The sequence below is a fragment of the Neovison vison genome, chromosome 13 (genome assembly GCF_020171115.1).
Source record: "Neovison vison isolate M4711 chromosome 13, ASM_NN_V1, whole genome shotgun sequence".
Classification (NCBI taxonomy): Eukaryota; Metazoa; Chordata; class Mammalia; order Carnivora; family Mustelidae; genus Neogale; species Neogale vison.
In genome coordinates this window covers 105,436,257-105,453,049 of record NC_058103.1, presented here as the reverse complement: position 1 = coordinate 105,453,049, position 16,793 = coordinate 105,436,257, and the positions used below count along the sequence as shown (strand labels likewise).

The following is a 16,793-nucleotide window of genomic DNA, read 5'->3' as shown; positions in this document are numbered from 1 at the left end:
TAAGCCAAAACCAAGAGTTGGACACTTAACCGGTTATGCTACCCAGGCACCCCTAGATGATGTTTATTTTTAAACAACATAAGTCTTCAACTTAGTACCTCAGGATATTTTATGCATTTCTGTTTGTTTCAGGTCTATGCTTGGGGCTGTGGAGCTTGTCTAGGTTGTGGTTCTTCAGAAGCTACTGCTTTGAGACCCAAGCTTATTGAAGAACTGGCTGCCACAAGAATAGTTGATATTTCTATTGGAGATAGTCATTGTTTGGCTCTTTCTCATGGTAATGTCATTTGTTTTTAAAAGAAATAATATTAACTGACCGTCTATAAATGTATTACATTTAAATTTGGCTTTTCTTTATTTTATTTTTAGATAATGAAGTTTATGCCTGGGGCAATAACTCAATGGGGCAGTGTGGCCAAGGAAATTCCACAGGTCCTATTACTAAACCAAAGAAAGTGAGTGGCTTAGATGGCATAGCTATTCAGCAGATCTCTGCTGGAACATCACATAGTCTAGCATGGACTGCTCTTCCTAGGGATAGGTAAGAATGCCACGTTTAAAAATTCTCATATTCTAATAACAGAAACACCAGTGAAAACAAAAGTAATAGTACTTTGTTCATAAAATGCCCTTCCGAACATTTATGTTGTTGATTGTTTTACTATCACAGGCATGACATCTAGAGTTCTTCCGACTTGAATGTTGAGGTTATATTATATAAGCAAGAAGTTATACCCTGTATTTAAGAAATTTTCTTGATTTTGAGAATAATTATTGGCTATACTTTTTAAATAAAGGAAGTTACTTTTGCAGAAATTGAGCTTTTTCCTAAAGAGATAACCATATGTTTTTAGAAAATCAGGTAGATGATTTTTATTAGGAGTGTGAATTTTAAGGAATTTTAAGGGTGTTTCAGATATTTTCAGATGCATGGGGGCTAATTTAAACTTGACATGTTTTATATTTGCCTTCCAGACCTTTGGTTCAGGTGGATTTTTTATGACATTTTAACCAATAAAAAACATTTATAATCACCCTCCAAAACAAAAGCTAAAAATATAATAAATTGATTATAAATAATTTGCTTTTCATATTAAATTTGCAACTTCCCACTTCATATATAGAGAGTTGGTTCCCAAGATCTTGACAGTCTTCACAAGAGTCTTTAGGAGTTGTTCTTTTTTTTTTTTTTTTTAAGATGTATTTATTTATTTGAGAGAGAGTGGGTGCACATGAGTGGCAGAGAAAGAGAATCCCAAGCAAACTTCCCAATGAGTGTGGAGCCTGATATGGGGCTTGATCTCGTGGCCCATGAGATCATGTCCTAGCCAACACCAAGAGTCATATGCTTAACTGACTGAGCCACCCAGGTGTCTCAGGAGCTATTAAAAGCTATTTCTTTTAATAGCTTTCAGTTTTCTCTTCTACAGAGTCAGGCTGTTTTTCTTAATATGAAATATACATTTTACAAACCCTTAGAACCAGAAGACTGTAGTAGATCCTGTGGCTCGGCTCAGATCTTTGCCTTTAAGTGAGTGAATATCCAACCTTCCAAAGCAGGTTGTGTCTATATGTTTTCTTTTTGAAGAACTCCAGGGATGACGAATTCTTGGTTTTCCTTGGTTGATAAAATGAAGGGTTTTAACTTTTATAATCAAGAAGGACTTCTGTATATTTTGTTGAAATCTTTCATCTTTTTTAATGGTTTAAATTTTGTTTTTGATCATATGTGAAAATTCCTCTGTTAAAGCTATTACATGATTTTCTTATGTTTCCTTCTAGACAAGTTGTTGCATGGCACCGACCTTATTGTGTAGATCTTGAAGAGAGTACCTTCTCACACCTGCGTTCTTTTCTTGAGAGATACTGTGATAAAATAAACAGTGAGATTCCCCCACTCCCTTTCCCTTCATCAAGGTATGTTATATATATGTATATTGGTGTGTGTGTGTGTGTGTATAATATCTATTAATTATTCATTTTGCGTTTGACTTACTTTTTTGTTCTGTTTTCCCCTCAATTATGTTAAACTTCTTTAAAGAGCTAAACTTAGGTACTTATTGATAATGACCTTTAGTAAAAGTTACCCATGATTTCATGAATTACATTTTAAAAATCACTATTGGTCATAATTTGACAAAAGTTTTAAAGAGAAAAAAATGTTACCCAGACTGGATAGCACATGCTCTTTTATGTTCCAGAAGTTCACAGCACTTTGTTTGGTTTCAGGGAACACCACAATTTCCTCAAGCTGTGCCTGAAGCTGCTTTCAAATCACCTTGCTCTTGCACTTGCGGGAGGGGTCGCTACCAGCATTCTTGGGAGACAGGCAGGTCCACTTCGAAATTTGCTTTTCAGACTGATGGATTCAACTGTCCCAGATGAAATTCAAGAGGTAAGCATATAGGACTTGGAATCTGTATCTCAAGCCATATCTTTCCTTAAAGTTGTAGCTCATATATGCAACCATATATTGGAAGACTTCAATGGAATGTTTTTCCCTTATTCCTTTTCTTGGTGGGAGTAAATATTTTTGGTTAACTCATCCTTTAAGACAAAGGTCATCTTTGGGAAGGCTTTCATTCCCTGTTCCCCTGCCAGGTTAGGTTTCTCCTGTATGTATGCTCATTGCATCACATTGTATTGTAGTTGTCTGTTCACAAACATGTCTGTCTTTTCCACCAGAGGATAAATTTCTGAGGACAGGGATCCAGTTTTATATTTTATCATGGTAAGACACATATAACATAAAATTTACTATCTTAACCTTTTCTTTTTTTTGAGAGAAAGGGGGAGAGGGGATAGGAAAGGAAAGAGGGAGAGAGAAGGAATCTCAAATAGGCTCCATTCCCAGCTTGGAGCCTAATGCAGAGTTCAATCTTACAACTTCAAGAGCATGACCTGAGCCAAAATTAAGAGCTGGATGCTTAACTGATTGAGCCACCCAGGCTCCCCTACCTTAACCACTTTTAAATATAGTTTAGTGGTATTAAATACATTCATAATGTTCAACCCCTACCCATCTTCATAATTCTTTTCATCTTATAAAATTGAAATTCTGTACCCATCAAACAATAACTGCTTATTCTCCCCTTTCTTTAGCTTCTGGTAGCCTCTATTCTACTTTCTGTCTCTTTGATTTTCACATTCTGAATATGTCATGTAAGTGGAATCCTGAAACTGTCTTTTTGTGACTGGCTTATTTCACTTAGCATAATGTCCTTAAGGTTCATCTGTATTGTACCACGTGTCAGAATTTCCTTCCTTTCTGAGCCTTAATAATCTTCTGTTGTACGTATATATCACATCTTTATGACCCTGGATTAGGCAATAGTTTCTTAGATTTGACACTGACAGCATAGGCAACCAAAAAAGAGAGGAGATAAATTGGACTTCATCAAAATGGAAAACATTTATGCCTCAAGGGGCATTATCAAGAAAATGAACATAAAACTCATACATAGAATGGGAGGAATATTTGTAAATCGTATGTCTGATAATATTCTAGTTTCCGGGGACACTGGGTGGCTCAGTTGGCATTAAGCATCTGTTTTCGGTTCAGTTTATGATTCCGGGGTCCTGGAATCTAGGTTCTGTGTCCTCCCCCACCACAGAGGGGAGTCTACTTCTCCGTCTGCCTCTGCCCCTTCCCCTGCTCATGCTCTCTTTCTGGCTGACTCTCTCTCAAATAAATAAATAAAATCTTAAAAAAAAATTCTAGTTTCCAGAATATATAAAGGATCTTTACAACTCAACAATAAAAAGCTAAATAACCCAACTTCATTTATTTATTTTTAATAACTCACCTTCAAAAATGAGCAAAGAATTTTGAGTAGACATGTTTCCAGAGAAAATATGCATATAGCCAGTAAGCACATGAAAAAAATTCTCAACAGTCTTAGTCATTAGGGAAATGCAAATCAAAGTCTTAGTGAAACACTCTTCACACCCACTTAGAGGCTAAATCCAAAAGACAGGATTGTGTTACTGAAGATGTGGAGAAATTGGAACTCTTGTATATTGCTGGTATTAATGTAAAATGGTACAGCTGCTTTCGAAAGCAGGCAGTTCCTAAAATAATTAAATGTTAAGTTACCATATAATGTAGCATTTCTACGCCTAGGTCTGTTCCTGAGAGAATTTTTCACTCAAAAACTTGTATAGGAATGTTCATAGCAATATTAATCATAATAACCAAAAGGTGGAATGTCAGGTGATGAATGAATGAACTAAATGTGGTATGTCTGTACCAGGATAATCTTATTCAGGAGTAAAAAGAAAGGAGATTCTGATAACATGCTATAGCATGACTGAACCTTGTAAGCATTGTGGTAAGTGAAAGAAGCCAGTCACAAAAGGCCATATATTATATGACTGTATGTATATGAAATGTATAGAGTAGGCAAGACCCATAGAGAAAGTAAATCAGTTGGTTGTTAGGGGTTAGGGGAGGATGAGAGGAGAGTGACTGCTCATAGACACAAAATTTCTTTTTGGGGTGATTAAAATGTCCTAAAATTAGAATGGGGTGATGGTTATACAACTCTGTGAATGTACTAAACCAGTGAATTTTATACTTGGAAAAAAAAAGGTGAATTTTATGACATGTGAATTACATATCAATAAAAGATGACTGATTCTTCAGCTGGACAGACATATCCCTGACATGTGGGTAGAAGAAATATTAACCTGGTGGTGAATGGGAACTTTGTTGTTGTGGTATTTATCAGGAATGATAGTGTAGTATTTTTAACCTACTGAGCCACCCAGGCACCCCGATAGTGTAGTATTTTTAAAAGGCCAAAAAGTACTGGAATAAAATAAAGAAAGTAAACTTTAAAAATTATTTTTAGAAATTGTTTATTTATTCCTTGACTGTCCTTTGTAGTTACTCTTTTAGGGGAGTCCTTCAGAGATGAATCCTCAGGATATGTACAAAGCTGTTTCTGTTCCTTATCTCTGAAACTTCTAGGAACTTAATCTATTTGTACACTCACTGTTGCTTTTTTTTGTTTGTTTCTTTTTAAATGCTTTATTTTGAGTCATTTGTAGACTTAAGGAAAAGTTGTATAAAAAATAGTTTCCTCACTCAGCTTCCCCTAATGCTAATGTCGTACATAACTGCAATACAATTATCAAAACCAAGAAATTAACATTAGCTTAATACTATTCATTATACTGAACAGCTTATTAGAAATTTGATCAGTTTTCCAGTAATGTCTTTGTTCTTTCGAGGAATCCTATTCAGGATCCTGTATTACAGTTAATTGTTATTTCTCCCCGGTCTCCTACACTGTGCCACAATTTCTCATTTTTTTCCTTGTCTTTGATGACCTAGACAATTTCTAAGTCATGGTCAGTTATTTTACTGAATATCTCTGTTGTTTTCTTATGATTGGATTGAGGTTATGCATTTTTGGCAAGAGTGCCACAGAGATGATGATGTGTCCTCTGTACACCACATCATGGGGTTCATGGTATTGGCGTGTCTTGTAACTGGATATTTTGACTGTGATCACTTGGTTAAGGTGGTGTCTGCTGGTTTTTTTTTGTTTTTTTTTTTTTTTTTAACCTCTGTTAGTAGCTTCTGAGAGAGGGTAGATAGGAAAAATATTCTTTGAAAATATACTCACAATGAAGTAGTTTGTGAATTGAATAGCTCATGAATAGTTGAGGGGGTAAAATTCTAATCTAAATCCATTTTCCTGTTAAGAACTCATTTGCCCATAAAAGTCATTGTCTTTTAACTTTCAGTGTTATTACTCAGAAAAATCAGTGCTCTTCAAATTTTTATCCTTTGTATGGAAATCTGCCTTTCTCTCTGAGTTCTGTAGCAAGTTCTATTTGTCCTTTGTGTTCTCACATTTCAAAATAATAGGAACTGGTGTGAGTCTGTTGTTAACCATTGTGGCTTATGCTTGGGTGGACCCTTTTAATTTCCAAACTCAGTCTTCAGTTTTAAGAAGTTGCTTAGAGTATACTGTATATTGATTTCCTCTTCATTGTTTTCTCTTTCTGTAACTCCTTATTATTGGGATACTAGACCTCCTAGATGAGTCCTCATAATTTTTCTTGTGTTTTTTTTTTCCTGTTTTCCATTTTCCCCCAACTACCGTATGAAAAATTTAATTTTATATTCTAAACCTTCTGTTGAGGTTTTTAAAATTTCTTCATTCTAAATTTACAAGAGCTCTTAATCATCAAGTGCTTCTTTTTTCTAGTCCAGCACCCTCCTTTTACTGATAAAGAAGCTATGACCCTGAAAAAATTATGAGACCTAAGACAATATAGCTGTTCCTAATAGCTACCTGGATGTTTGTTGGTCTAAGTCCTTCTTGTTTTAAAAATCTTAACCTTGGGGCACATGTGTGTCTCAGTCGATTAAGCATCTGCCTGTAGCTCAGGTCATGTTCTTGGGGTCCTGGAATTGAACCCCACTTTGGGCTCCCTGCTCACTGGGAAGCCTGCTTCTCCCTCTCCCCCAACTCGTGCTCACTCTCTGTGTGCCCTCTGTCTCTCTTTCTCTCAAATAAATAAATAAAATCTTTTTTTTTTTACGATTTTATTTATTTGAGATAAAGAGAGAGACAGATAGGAACAGAGAGCATGAGTGAGCATGAGCTGGGAGATGAGGAAGAAGCGGACTCCCCACCGAGCAGGGAGCCCAATGTGGGTCTCCATCCTGGGACCCTGAGATCGTGACCTGAGCTGAAGGCAGGCGGCCAACTGACTGAGCCACCCAGGTGCCCTAATAGATAAAATCTTTAAATAAAATAAAATAAAATTCTTAACCTAAATGCCCAATTCTCAGGGAGACCTTCTGTGAGCCCATAGGCTGTGTTAGTGCTCTTTGTGTGTGTTGATCAAGTTTGTACATCCTTTTTACTTTTCCCTATATGTGACTCCTTTCACACTTAAAATTACTTGCCTCAGGGTCTCTTTCCCATTAGACTATAGGCCTATAGAAGGAGGACTTCTCTCTGGCTTGTTCATTTCTGCATCTGTAGCACATTGCAAAGAGTCTTACCAGGCCCAATGTTAATAGAGTCAACACTAAATATTTGTTGGATGAAGATTAGCTATTAGTGGCAAATTCAAAATATTTATTCTACTCTACTTAAAAGATTGCATGCTTTCTTTTTTTGTGTCACTTTCTTCAGACTTCTGTGATCTACCTTCTTCAGACTTCCAGGATCCTAATAGGTGCATTTATTTTTCTTTCCTTTTTTTTTTTTTAAAGATTTTATTTATTTATTTGACAGAGATCACAAGTAGGAAGAGAGGCAGGCAGGGGCGGGGGTGGGGGAATGCGTTGAGGGTGTGTGGAAGCAGGCTCATCGCTGAGCAGAGAACCCGGTGCAGGGCTTGATCCCAGGACCCTGAGATCATGACCTGAGCTGAAGAGAGAGGCCCAACCCACTGAGCCATCCAGGCACCCCAGTGCATTTATTTTTCATGTGTTTCTGTTAAAAAGGTAAAGAAGGCCAGTAGATACACTTTTCTTTTTTTGATACTAGGTGGTAATTGAAACTTTGTCAGTGGGAGCAACCATGCTATTACCTCCATTACGAGAACGTATGGAATTGCTTCATTCTCTTTTACCCCAAGGACCTGATAGATGGGAGAGCTTATCTAAAGGACAGGTAAGCCTTTGCATGGTATCCAAGTAAACCAGTAATATCACAGACACTGCAGTGGGGACTGTGATCCCCACTGAAGCGGAAATAAAGCTATTGATTACCATGTGTTCATGGAATAATACTTTATGGGTTTAGTAAATCCTAATTTAATATTTTCTGCTGGAAGAGTTCCCATTATTTTAATGAATGTGAAGCAAATGATAACATATTAAATAATTTGGGGCTAATTATTAAAATTTAATAATCTGTTGCTTATACTATCATACCAGAGACATTTTAATTTATAGTGTGCTAAGTTAAAATCAAGGTCCTGTGCTACTGTTGGTTCCATGCCCAGAACGTTGTTTGAAATTGCTTCTATAAAAAAAGTAAAAGAAGATGACTGTTATGAAAATGTAGTTGAGGACATGAATGTGCTTATTTTTTCCATTTTTAAGATCTTACGTACATTAAAATAAATACATTTTGTTCGACCAAGTAGAACTATCAATTGTAGAGTTACAGGTTTCAGGGGAAAAGCGGTCCTCATTGGCAATGTAATATCCACAGTAGCTTCCAATGAGTAGTTTTCAGTAGTTTACATTTCAGGTGATTTATTTTAAATAGTAGAATAAATAGTTACATTGATGATTGTATAGAAGAATATAGTATAATTTATCTGTTGACATTTCCTACTCTTGCAAGTCCTAAAATCATTATGCAGAGAGTACCATTTTGTTGAGAGTTTTGGTTATTATAGTAAAAGAAGGAATAAAATGCTGTATGTTACATTTTTCCAAATGATATCAGTGGAACAGCTTTTCTTTTAATTATATACTTCCTGAAATATCAGCATATAAAGTGGGATCATTTTTTTCTAAGTGCATTTTAAACTAATCATTTGTACCTATTTCATTGATGAAAATATTTTTCTTTAGCGAATGCAACTGGATATCATTCTGACAAGTTTGCAAGATCATACCCATGTAGCTTCCTTACTTGGCTATAGCTCACCCTCTGATGCTGCTGACCTCTCTTCTGTGTGTACTGGCTATGGAAACCTGTCAGATCAACCTTATGGCACTCCGAGCTGCCATCCAGACACCCATCTGGCTGAAATTTTGATGAAGACTCTCTTAAGAAATTTAGGATTTTATACAGTAAGTTGCTCATTTTCTTTGTAGTTAAAAAAAGAATAAAGCTTGGATTTTGTTTTTTGTGTTTCTTTTTTGGAGGGGATAGGGATGGCTTCAGGTTAAGGTATTTTGACGTTTAAATATGTATAAAATAAACAAAACTCCAGACTCCACTCCCCTAGAGGCAGAACACACATGTCAGATCTTCTGAAATATTGTAGGAGCTAAGTGACTTGTAATTGAGGATTCCAAAAAGATTTTTTTTTTTTTAGAATTTTACCAAGTGTTTCTTATGTTAATGTTCAAGAGTAAACAAATAAACATAGTCATCAACATTTTGCAAGAGAAGAAGAGTAAGAAAGGGAATAACCTTACCAGATAAAATCCTATAATTATAGTATGGTTGGTACTTACTAGGAATAGGCTGGTCAGTAGGAGAGAAGACAATGGACACTACAGCTTTCCCTGTGTTAAGATGCTCTTAATTCCCAAGTGTTTCTTAGATCCCCTCTCCCCCAAACATTTCTGTGGGTTCTAAGCCACAACATTATAACCTAATGCTAATAGCAGTATTGTAGTTATTGTCACTTTTTTGCTGGTCTCTTCTCTGCATCTTACTGCTGGACTAACCTCACTGTAGTAAATTAAAACCTCTTCAGATCCTTCACCGTTTGGCTTACACACCACTCATCTGAGCTCATCAGCATGGCATTATCTGTTTCCAGCTTGCTCTACTAATCTATGACTTCTTCAGGGAAGCCTTACCCAAATAACCCTATTTAACCATGTAATTTTAACTTAGTAAACTTAAGCAGTTTTTAGAGACAAGGTATACTGTGTGACTTAACTTTGATGGTGTGTGTATCCTTTCATATTGTCTCCTATGCCTCGTCAGGGTCAGATCTGTATCTTTTTCTGTGCAAGTCTTAGTGTTCTGTTCTGTCCACATTAAAAGGTGGCTAAATCTGAATGACAGTTGGGCCTATATAATTACTTTCTTTCAGATTTAAGAATATAAATTTGATCTGATGTCTGGCTGCACATGGAATGGGAACAATTTCATAATGTCCTTTGTTATTGACAGAACATTTTTTTCCAAAGTTGTAAGGAGTATTGGTGTGGCATGAAGTGCCTTTCTCTTTTTTTTTTTTTTTTTTTTCCCCGCCCCCCTGAAGTGCCTTTCTCTTAAAGTAGACTGGCTGTCACTATCAAGTGTGAAGCCCATGGATGGGATTCTTAACACCACAAATATGTTTGATGCACTTGTCCTTTGAAAGTAAATATCCTCCAGTTACTGTGATTTGATAGTTTTGCCTTCAGCTCTAGAAGCTGCTGCCAGGTAATTGTGGTACATCTTTATGGCACCTCCTTGCATAGCTGCTACGTGTACTTTCTAGAATCTAGCCTCCTTGAGTCAGAGATTTCTTTTTTTTTTTTTTTTTTTTTTTTTAAGATTTTATTTATTTATTTGAGAGAGAGACAGTGAGAGAGAGCATGAGTGAGGAGAAGGTCAGATCGGAGAGCGAAGCAGACTCCCCATGGAGCTGGGAGCCTGATGTGGGACTCGATCCTGGGACTCCAGGATCACGCCCTGAGCCAAAGGCAGTCGTCCAACCAACTGCGCCACCCAGGCGTCCCGAGTCAGAGATTTCTTAATGCTTTTATTTGTCATTCTTACAAAGGAAGATGAAATCTTGCATTTATATAATTAAAAGCACCATGTGCACAACGATGTGAACACATGAGATACTATTGAGCTGAATATTCAAAAAAGGTGATAAATTTGATATTGTATGTATTTTACTACAATTAAAGATAAAATTAACTAGTGAAAAATAAAGTAGTGCCTTCCTAATATCATTAGGGCTGGGGTAGATGTCTATGTTATATGGAAATGGAAATAAAATATTAATTGCTTTCGGGTGAAAGTCATAAATTATTGTTTCTTTCTAAAGTGATTTAAACCAAATCTGTCATGCTCTTTTACTTTTTTTTTTTAATGAGAGAGAGTGTGTGTGTGATGGGAGGGTGGGGGAGGCGGGGAAGAGGGAGGTGCAAGGGTGAGAATCTCAAGCAGGCTCCATGCCCAGTGTGGAAGCTGACATGGGGCTCTATCTCAAGACCCTGAAATCATGACCGGAGCCGAAATCAAGAGTAAGAAACTTAACTGTGACTGAGCCACCCAGGTGCCCCTGTCATATTCTAAGATTTTGAAATGATGGTATGGTGTTTGTCTTTGTCTCTCTGGGCTGCTATAAACAGAATACCATAGACTGGGTGGCTTTTAGACAATGCAGACTTATATCTTACTATTAAAGAGGTGGGAAATCCAAAATCAAAATGTTGGCAGATTTGTTGGTGCAAACTTCTTGGTTCATAAATAGCTGTCTTCTTGCTGTGTGTCCTCACACAGGGGGTCTCTCTCATAAGGGCCTTCCCAAAGGCCCCATCTCCAAATGCCATCACATTGGGGATTAGGTTTTGACATAGGGATTTTGAAGTGACACAAACATTCAGTCTGTAGCAGTGCTTATTTGGCAGCTTACATTAGCAAGGGCCTTAAAATGTGCTGAGATTCTGTCTTGCATGTTGTAAACATAGACCATTACTTTATGCATAAAGATGTTCATCACATCTTTATAAGATACAAAATTTTATTTTATTTTAAAGATTTTATTTATTTATTTGACAGACAGAGATCACAAGTAGGCAGAGAGGCAGGTAGAGAGAGAGGGGTAAGCAGGCTCCCTGCTGAGCAGAGAGCCCCATGTGGGGCTTGATCCCAGGACCCTGGGATCATGACCTGAGCCGAAGGCAGAGGCTTTAACCCACTGAGCCACCCAGGCACCCCAAGATACAAAATTTTAAACAACTTAAATATCTAAAATGGCTAGGTAAATTATGGTACATATGCTCAAGGGAATATTACGACTCTTAAAATTTATATATCCATGGTTCGTGAAGACATAATGCTTACAAATCTGTTGGAAAAGAGAAGATTAAAAACAATATGCAGTATTATGAAAAATGCAAAAGTCACAAAAATAAGTAAAGAAATACACTAAAAAATATTAATAGTGATTTTATTTGGGTGTTGGCTAACTGGTGATTTTAACTTGTTTTTAAATAAGGTTTTGTTATTCTCTAAATTTTTTACAAGAACAGTTTTTTATTTTTTATTTTTATTTTTTTTTTGAAGATTTTATTTATTTATTTGACAGAGAGAAATCACAAGTAGATGGAGAGGCAGGCAGAGAGAGAGAGGGAAGCAGGCTCCCCGCTGAGCAGAGAGCCCGATGTGGGACTCGATCCCAGGACCCTGAGATCATGACCCGAGCCGAAGGCAGCAGCTTAACCCACTGAGCCACCCAGGCGCCCCAAGAACAGTTTTTTAAAAAAATATTTTTAACTTGAAATAATTAAAAACTTACACAAGAGTTTCAAGAATTAGAGAATTCCCTCTACTCTTCAGCCAAATTAGCTTTACCATTTCTGTCTATTTCTTATTCTAAATCATTTGATAGTATAGATGTCATGCTGACTATTCCTAAATACTTAAGCATGTATTTCTTTTAAGATTTTATTTATTTATTTGTCAGACAGAGATCACAAGTAGGCAGAGAGGCAGGCAGAGAGAGAGGAAGGGAAGCAGGCTCCCTGTCGAACAGAGAGCCCGATGTGGGGCTCGATCCCAGGACCCTGGGACTAGGACACTGGGACCATGACCCGAGCTGAAGGCAGAGCCACCCAGGCACCCCAAGCATGTATTTCTTAAGGGCATTCTTTTATATAATAATAGGACAATTATTCATAAAATTTAACATTGATACAATTTAATATACAATCCATATTCACATTTTTATGACTGTCTTAATGATATACTTTATAGCGGTGCCTGGTTATAGTCAGTTAAGCTCAGTCGGTTAAGCGTCTGCCTTCGGCTCAGGTCATGGTCCCAGGGCCATGGGATTGAGCTCTGCAGGGATCCTGCTTCTCCCTCTCTCTCTGTCAAATAAAGAAATAAAATCTTTAAAAAAAAATGCTTTGTAGCAACCCCTCCTTCAAATGCAGGATCACACACTGTATTTAGTTGTCATGTCTCTTTAGTCCATTTCTTTTTTTTTCTATGTATTTTTAAATTTAAATATAGTTGATACCACTTCTTTTATAATCAGAAACTAATTTCTGAGAATTGGGTTCAAATGATCAGTTGTGTCCGTTCACAACCATGTGAAAACAAAACCTTTCACAAGAGCTGTGGAAAGCAATTTTATTAAAATATGGAGTATGTCGTCTGTGGGTATCGTACTGTTTTCTCTATATTCAAAGTTTCTGTAATGAAACATGCATTACTTTTTTTTGAGTGGCAAAACATTGAAATTAACAAGTTTTGCTAATAGCTAGTAACAACAGCACAAGGATTTAAAGATTAATAAGGGGAGGGCGCCTGGGTGGCTCAGTGGGTTAAGCCGCTGCCTTCGGCTCAGGTCATGATCTCAGGGTCCTGGGATCAAGTCCCACATCGGGCTCTCTGCTCAGCAGGGGGCCTGCTTCCTCCTCTCTCTCTCTGCCTGCCTCTCTGCCTACTTGTGATCTCTCTCTGTCAAAATAAAATAAAAATAAAAATCTTAAAAAAAAAAAGATTAATAAGGGGAAAAAGGAGACAATGGCTTCTTAAATCAGAATCATTTGTGGTAGGTCTTGACTTTTCATTTTCAAACACTTCAAATATAATCTTCATTTATATATCATCTTAGGATCAAGCCTTTGGAGAGCTAGAAAAGAATAGTGATAAATTTCTACTTGGAACATCATCTTCAGAAAACAGTCAGCCTGCTCATCTTCATGAACTCCTGTGTTCACTGCAGAAACAGCTGCTGGCATTTTGCCATATCAATAGCATTAGTGAGGTATGTGATTCTTTGCCTTTTATGATGATCTCCCAGGGACCTGCAACTCAGATATTTGGGTAAGCATGATATTTCTGGACCTTGACTCTTTCACAGTAGTAATTTAAGAACTTTTCCCCCCAGAACTCAAGCAGCGTGGCGCTGCTTCATAAACATCTTCAGCTCTTGTTGCCTCATGCCACAGATATTTATTCACGTTCTGCAAATTTGCTCAAAGAAAGTCCTTGGAATGGCAGCGTTGGAGAAAAATTAAGAGGTGTGTTTGGTACTGGATTTGACATTTAATCAGTGGTTATAAAGGAGAAATTCTTAGCCTTCCCAAAGCCTTAAGAGACCTGAAACTTCTGAGTGGAATAGGAATGGTCTTCAATCTCCTTCCTATTAAAGATCCCTTTGATTTGGGTTTGGGGTGATGGTAACAGTGATGGATAATGACTAATCTTGAAAGATGGTAATTGACACGATGGAGCCCTAAAGACGTTTCAGTGATACTCAAAAAGATTAATTTGCTGGCTGACTGAACATAATAAAAAAGAGATGAATTTTAAATGGCATAAAGTGAATTTTTATCTGCTGTTTCTCTACCTTTCTTCAGCATTTGCCAGTGTCCCACTTTCCTTCTTGAAATGTTTTCTTCTCTTGGGTTTCTCTGTAGTCACAATCCTCATATCTCTCTGAGCACTTTTTTTCAGTCGTTTCCTATAAGCTCTTTTTCCTTGGACATTCCCTTCAATATTTAAGATCCTCTCAGTTTTGCCTTCAACCCTTTTTTCTCCGTGAATGATCTGATCTGGTCCCATTTCCTTTGACCACCCCGAGTGTGTTGATTTCCATATCTGCATCTGGCTGAGAACTCCTTTTTCACACCAAAGCCTTTTCTAGTTATTGTTGCGTGTGTTTTCTTGGTTGTCTCAAAGGCAACTAAAATTCATTACGTTTCTCTGAAACCTCCTTATCTCTGAAGTTCCCCAACTCAATAAAGAAAGAAACTGAGAAACTAAAACCGTTGCTTACTAGACACCTTCATTTTGTCGTTCCACAGGTATTTAAAATTTAATCTCTTCAAATGGAACTCATCTCTGATGGTCCTTCCTGCCCCAAATACAATGAAATACAGAAATAAAGTTAATTTAAAATGAATATAGATAGAAAGACAGGTGCTTTGAAGTGATCTTAATTTTTTTTAAAGTAAATTTGGTTTAAAAAACATAATATGTAAAGATCATGAGGGTAGGAATTTTTTAAAAGCTCTTTGTTCATGGCTGTCTGCCTTTCACCTAGGACAGTGCCTGGTATGTTGTACTCAATAAATATTTCTTGAGAAAATCTAAAAATGAAGGTAAATTTGTGAACGAGACATTCATAATGCATTTAAAGGGAAGCAGCTTTAATCCTTTGAATTTGTTGGCACAGGGATCTATATGCTTTCCCACAAAGTGTCTGTTGTGGTACTTTCTGAAAGTGAGTAAATACCAGTGCAACATCACCTACCAGGTACATGTTCAACAAGGAGTTATCTAATTAGTATACGCTAGTTCTACACTAAAATAGTATTTTTTAGGTTTTTTCTTTTTTAAGTCTGAAACAATTGATCCATGTTGAATTTCTTACCCTAGATGTGATATACGTCTCAGCTGCAGGCAGTATGCTTTGCCAGATTGTTAACTCTCTACTGTTACTCCCCGTGTCAGTGGCACGGCCTCTGTTGAGTTACCTCCTCGACTTGTTGCCACCTCTTGATTGCCTTAATAGACTCCTGCCAGCTGCTGCTCTTTTAGAAGACCAAGAGTTACAGTGGCCTCTTCATGGTAAGTAAACAGTAAAATAAGGCTTTTGGGAAAAATCATTCCTCTTGCTTGCAATAGGTAGGTCATATCTGATACTCGGGTGTTTTACATAATCAAAAGGTAGGGTTGTTATGGTCTAAGAATTTGCAGCCTTAAGGGCGACTGAGATGAGAGAACTCAGAAAGTTGCTTATATGTAACAGTGTCATAAGTAGGGTCTTTATATGGTCATGAGGTTTGAGTAGTGTATTTCATTGATTCTGAGACATGTTTTATTTCAAATTTTCACATCATTGAAATTAGGATACATCTTACCTTGGATAATAGGAAAGCATTTTTTCACAGTTCAGTCAGCAGCGTAGTGGCACATTTTACAATCAGTGGATTGATTTGATTAAAAAGTTCTGTTTCTTAAATGAAAAGACCTTTAGTTTTAAATCGCTGACAATAAAATATTTAGTATTTTGATTGGATTTATAGATAATTGAATGTAGAAGATGGAAATAGAGAATCTGTATGTGGATGGATTTTTTTTTTTTTTTAACGGAACTTCATAGGAAATAACATTCTGATTTTAGGTATGACACTTGAATTCAGTCTTAATTTATAAAATGATTTTGATACTTATTTGGATATAGCTTAAAGTACTATGTCTAGAAAACATTAATGTATTTTTCCATTAAAATCTATCATAAGGCTATCAAAGGAGTTTAATTACTAAGTCTTAAAAACCTTTCAAGTGAGCCCACCACATGTTTCATTAGAAAGAATCCTGGAGAGCGCCTGGGTGGCTCAGTGGGTTAAACCTTTAGCTCAGATCATGATCTCAGGGTTCTGGGAGTCCCACATCAGGCTCTCTGCTAGGCAGGCAGCCTTCCTCCTCTCTCTCTTTCTGCCTGCCCCTCTGACTACTTGTGATCTCTCTGTCAAATAAATAAATAAAATCTTAAGAAGAAAGAAAGAAAGAAAATACTGGACTAAGGCTTAAAGCTAGTGACTTGGCTGTATTATCTAGAGCAGGTTGCTTATAATTTCTTAAGCCTTCGTTTCTTCTGGAAGTATTAGAATTGGACAAGATGACAATGAGGACCTGTCTTACTTTAACATTATATGGTTCTTTGACACTGAGTTTAGATAAGTCAAGTGTCAAGGTTATAACTGCAGGAGGTTGTTAATCAGGTTTTATATGGAGCCTCTCCAGGTTTACTCTTGTTTGTTTGTTTTTTTTTAAAGATTTTATTTATTTATTTGACAGAGAGAGATCACAAGTAGGCAGAGATGCAGGCAGAGAGAGAGAGAGAGGGAAGCAGGCTCCCTGCTGAGCACAGAGCCCAATGTGGGA

The 16,793-nt window shown here is 36.9% G+C and overlaps 1 protein-coding gene across 6 annotated transcripts in view; it reads left to right on the top strand.

Annotated features, from left to right (window-relative positions):
* Positions 1 to 16,793, top strand: part of HERC1 (HECT and RLD domain containing E3 ubiquitin protein ligase family member 1) — a 144,221-nt gene that overhangs the window by 19,504 nt on the left and 107,924 nt on the right. For all 6 annotated transcript variants that reach the window (XM_044230730.1, XM_044230733.1, XM_044230732.1 and 3 more), the window contains exons 8-16: positions 133 to 277; positions 370 to 541; positions 1,783 to 1,917; positions 2,230 to 2,395; positions 7,518 to 7,643; positions 8,558 to 8,779; positions 13,513 to 13,665; positions 13,789 to 13,921; positions 15,282 to 15,473. In XM_044230730.1, coding sequence (XP_044086665.1) covers positions 133 to 277; positions 370 to 541; positions 1,783 to 1,917; positions 2,230 to 2,395; positions 7,518 to 7,643; positions 8,558 to 8,779; positions 13,513 to 13,665; positions 13,789 to 13,921; positions 15,282 to 15,473 — 1,444 coding nt within the window. The remainder of the gene's footprint in view (positions 1 to 132; positions 278 to 369; positions 542 to 1,782; positions 1,918 to 2,229; positions 2,396 to 7,517; positions 7,644 to 8,557; positions 8,780 to 13,512; positions 13,666 to 13,788; positions 13,922 to 15,281; positions 15,474 to 16,793) is intronic.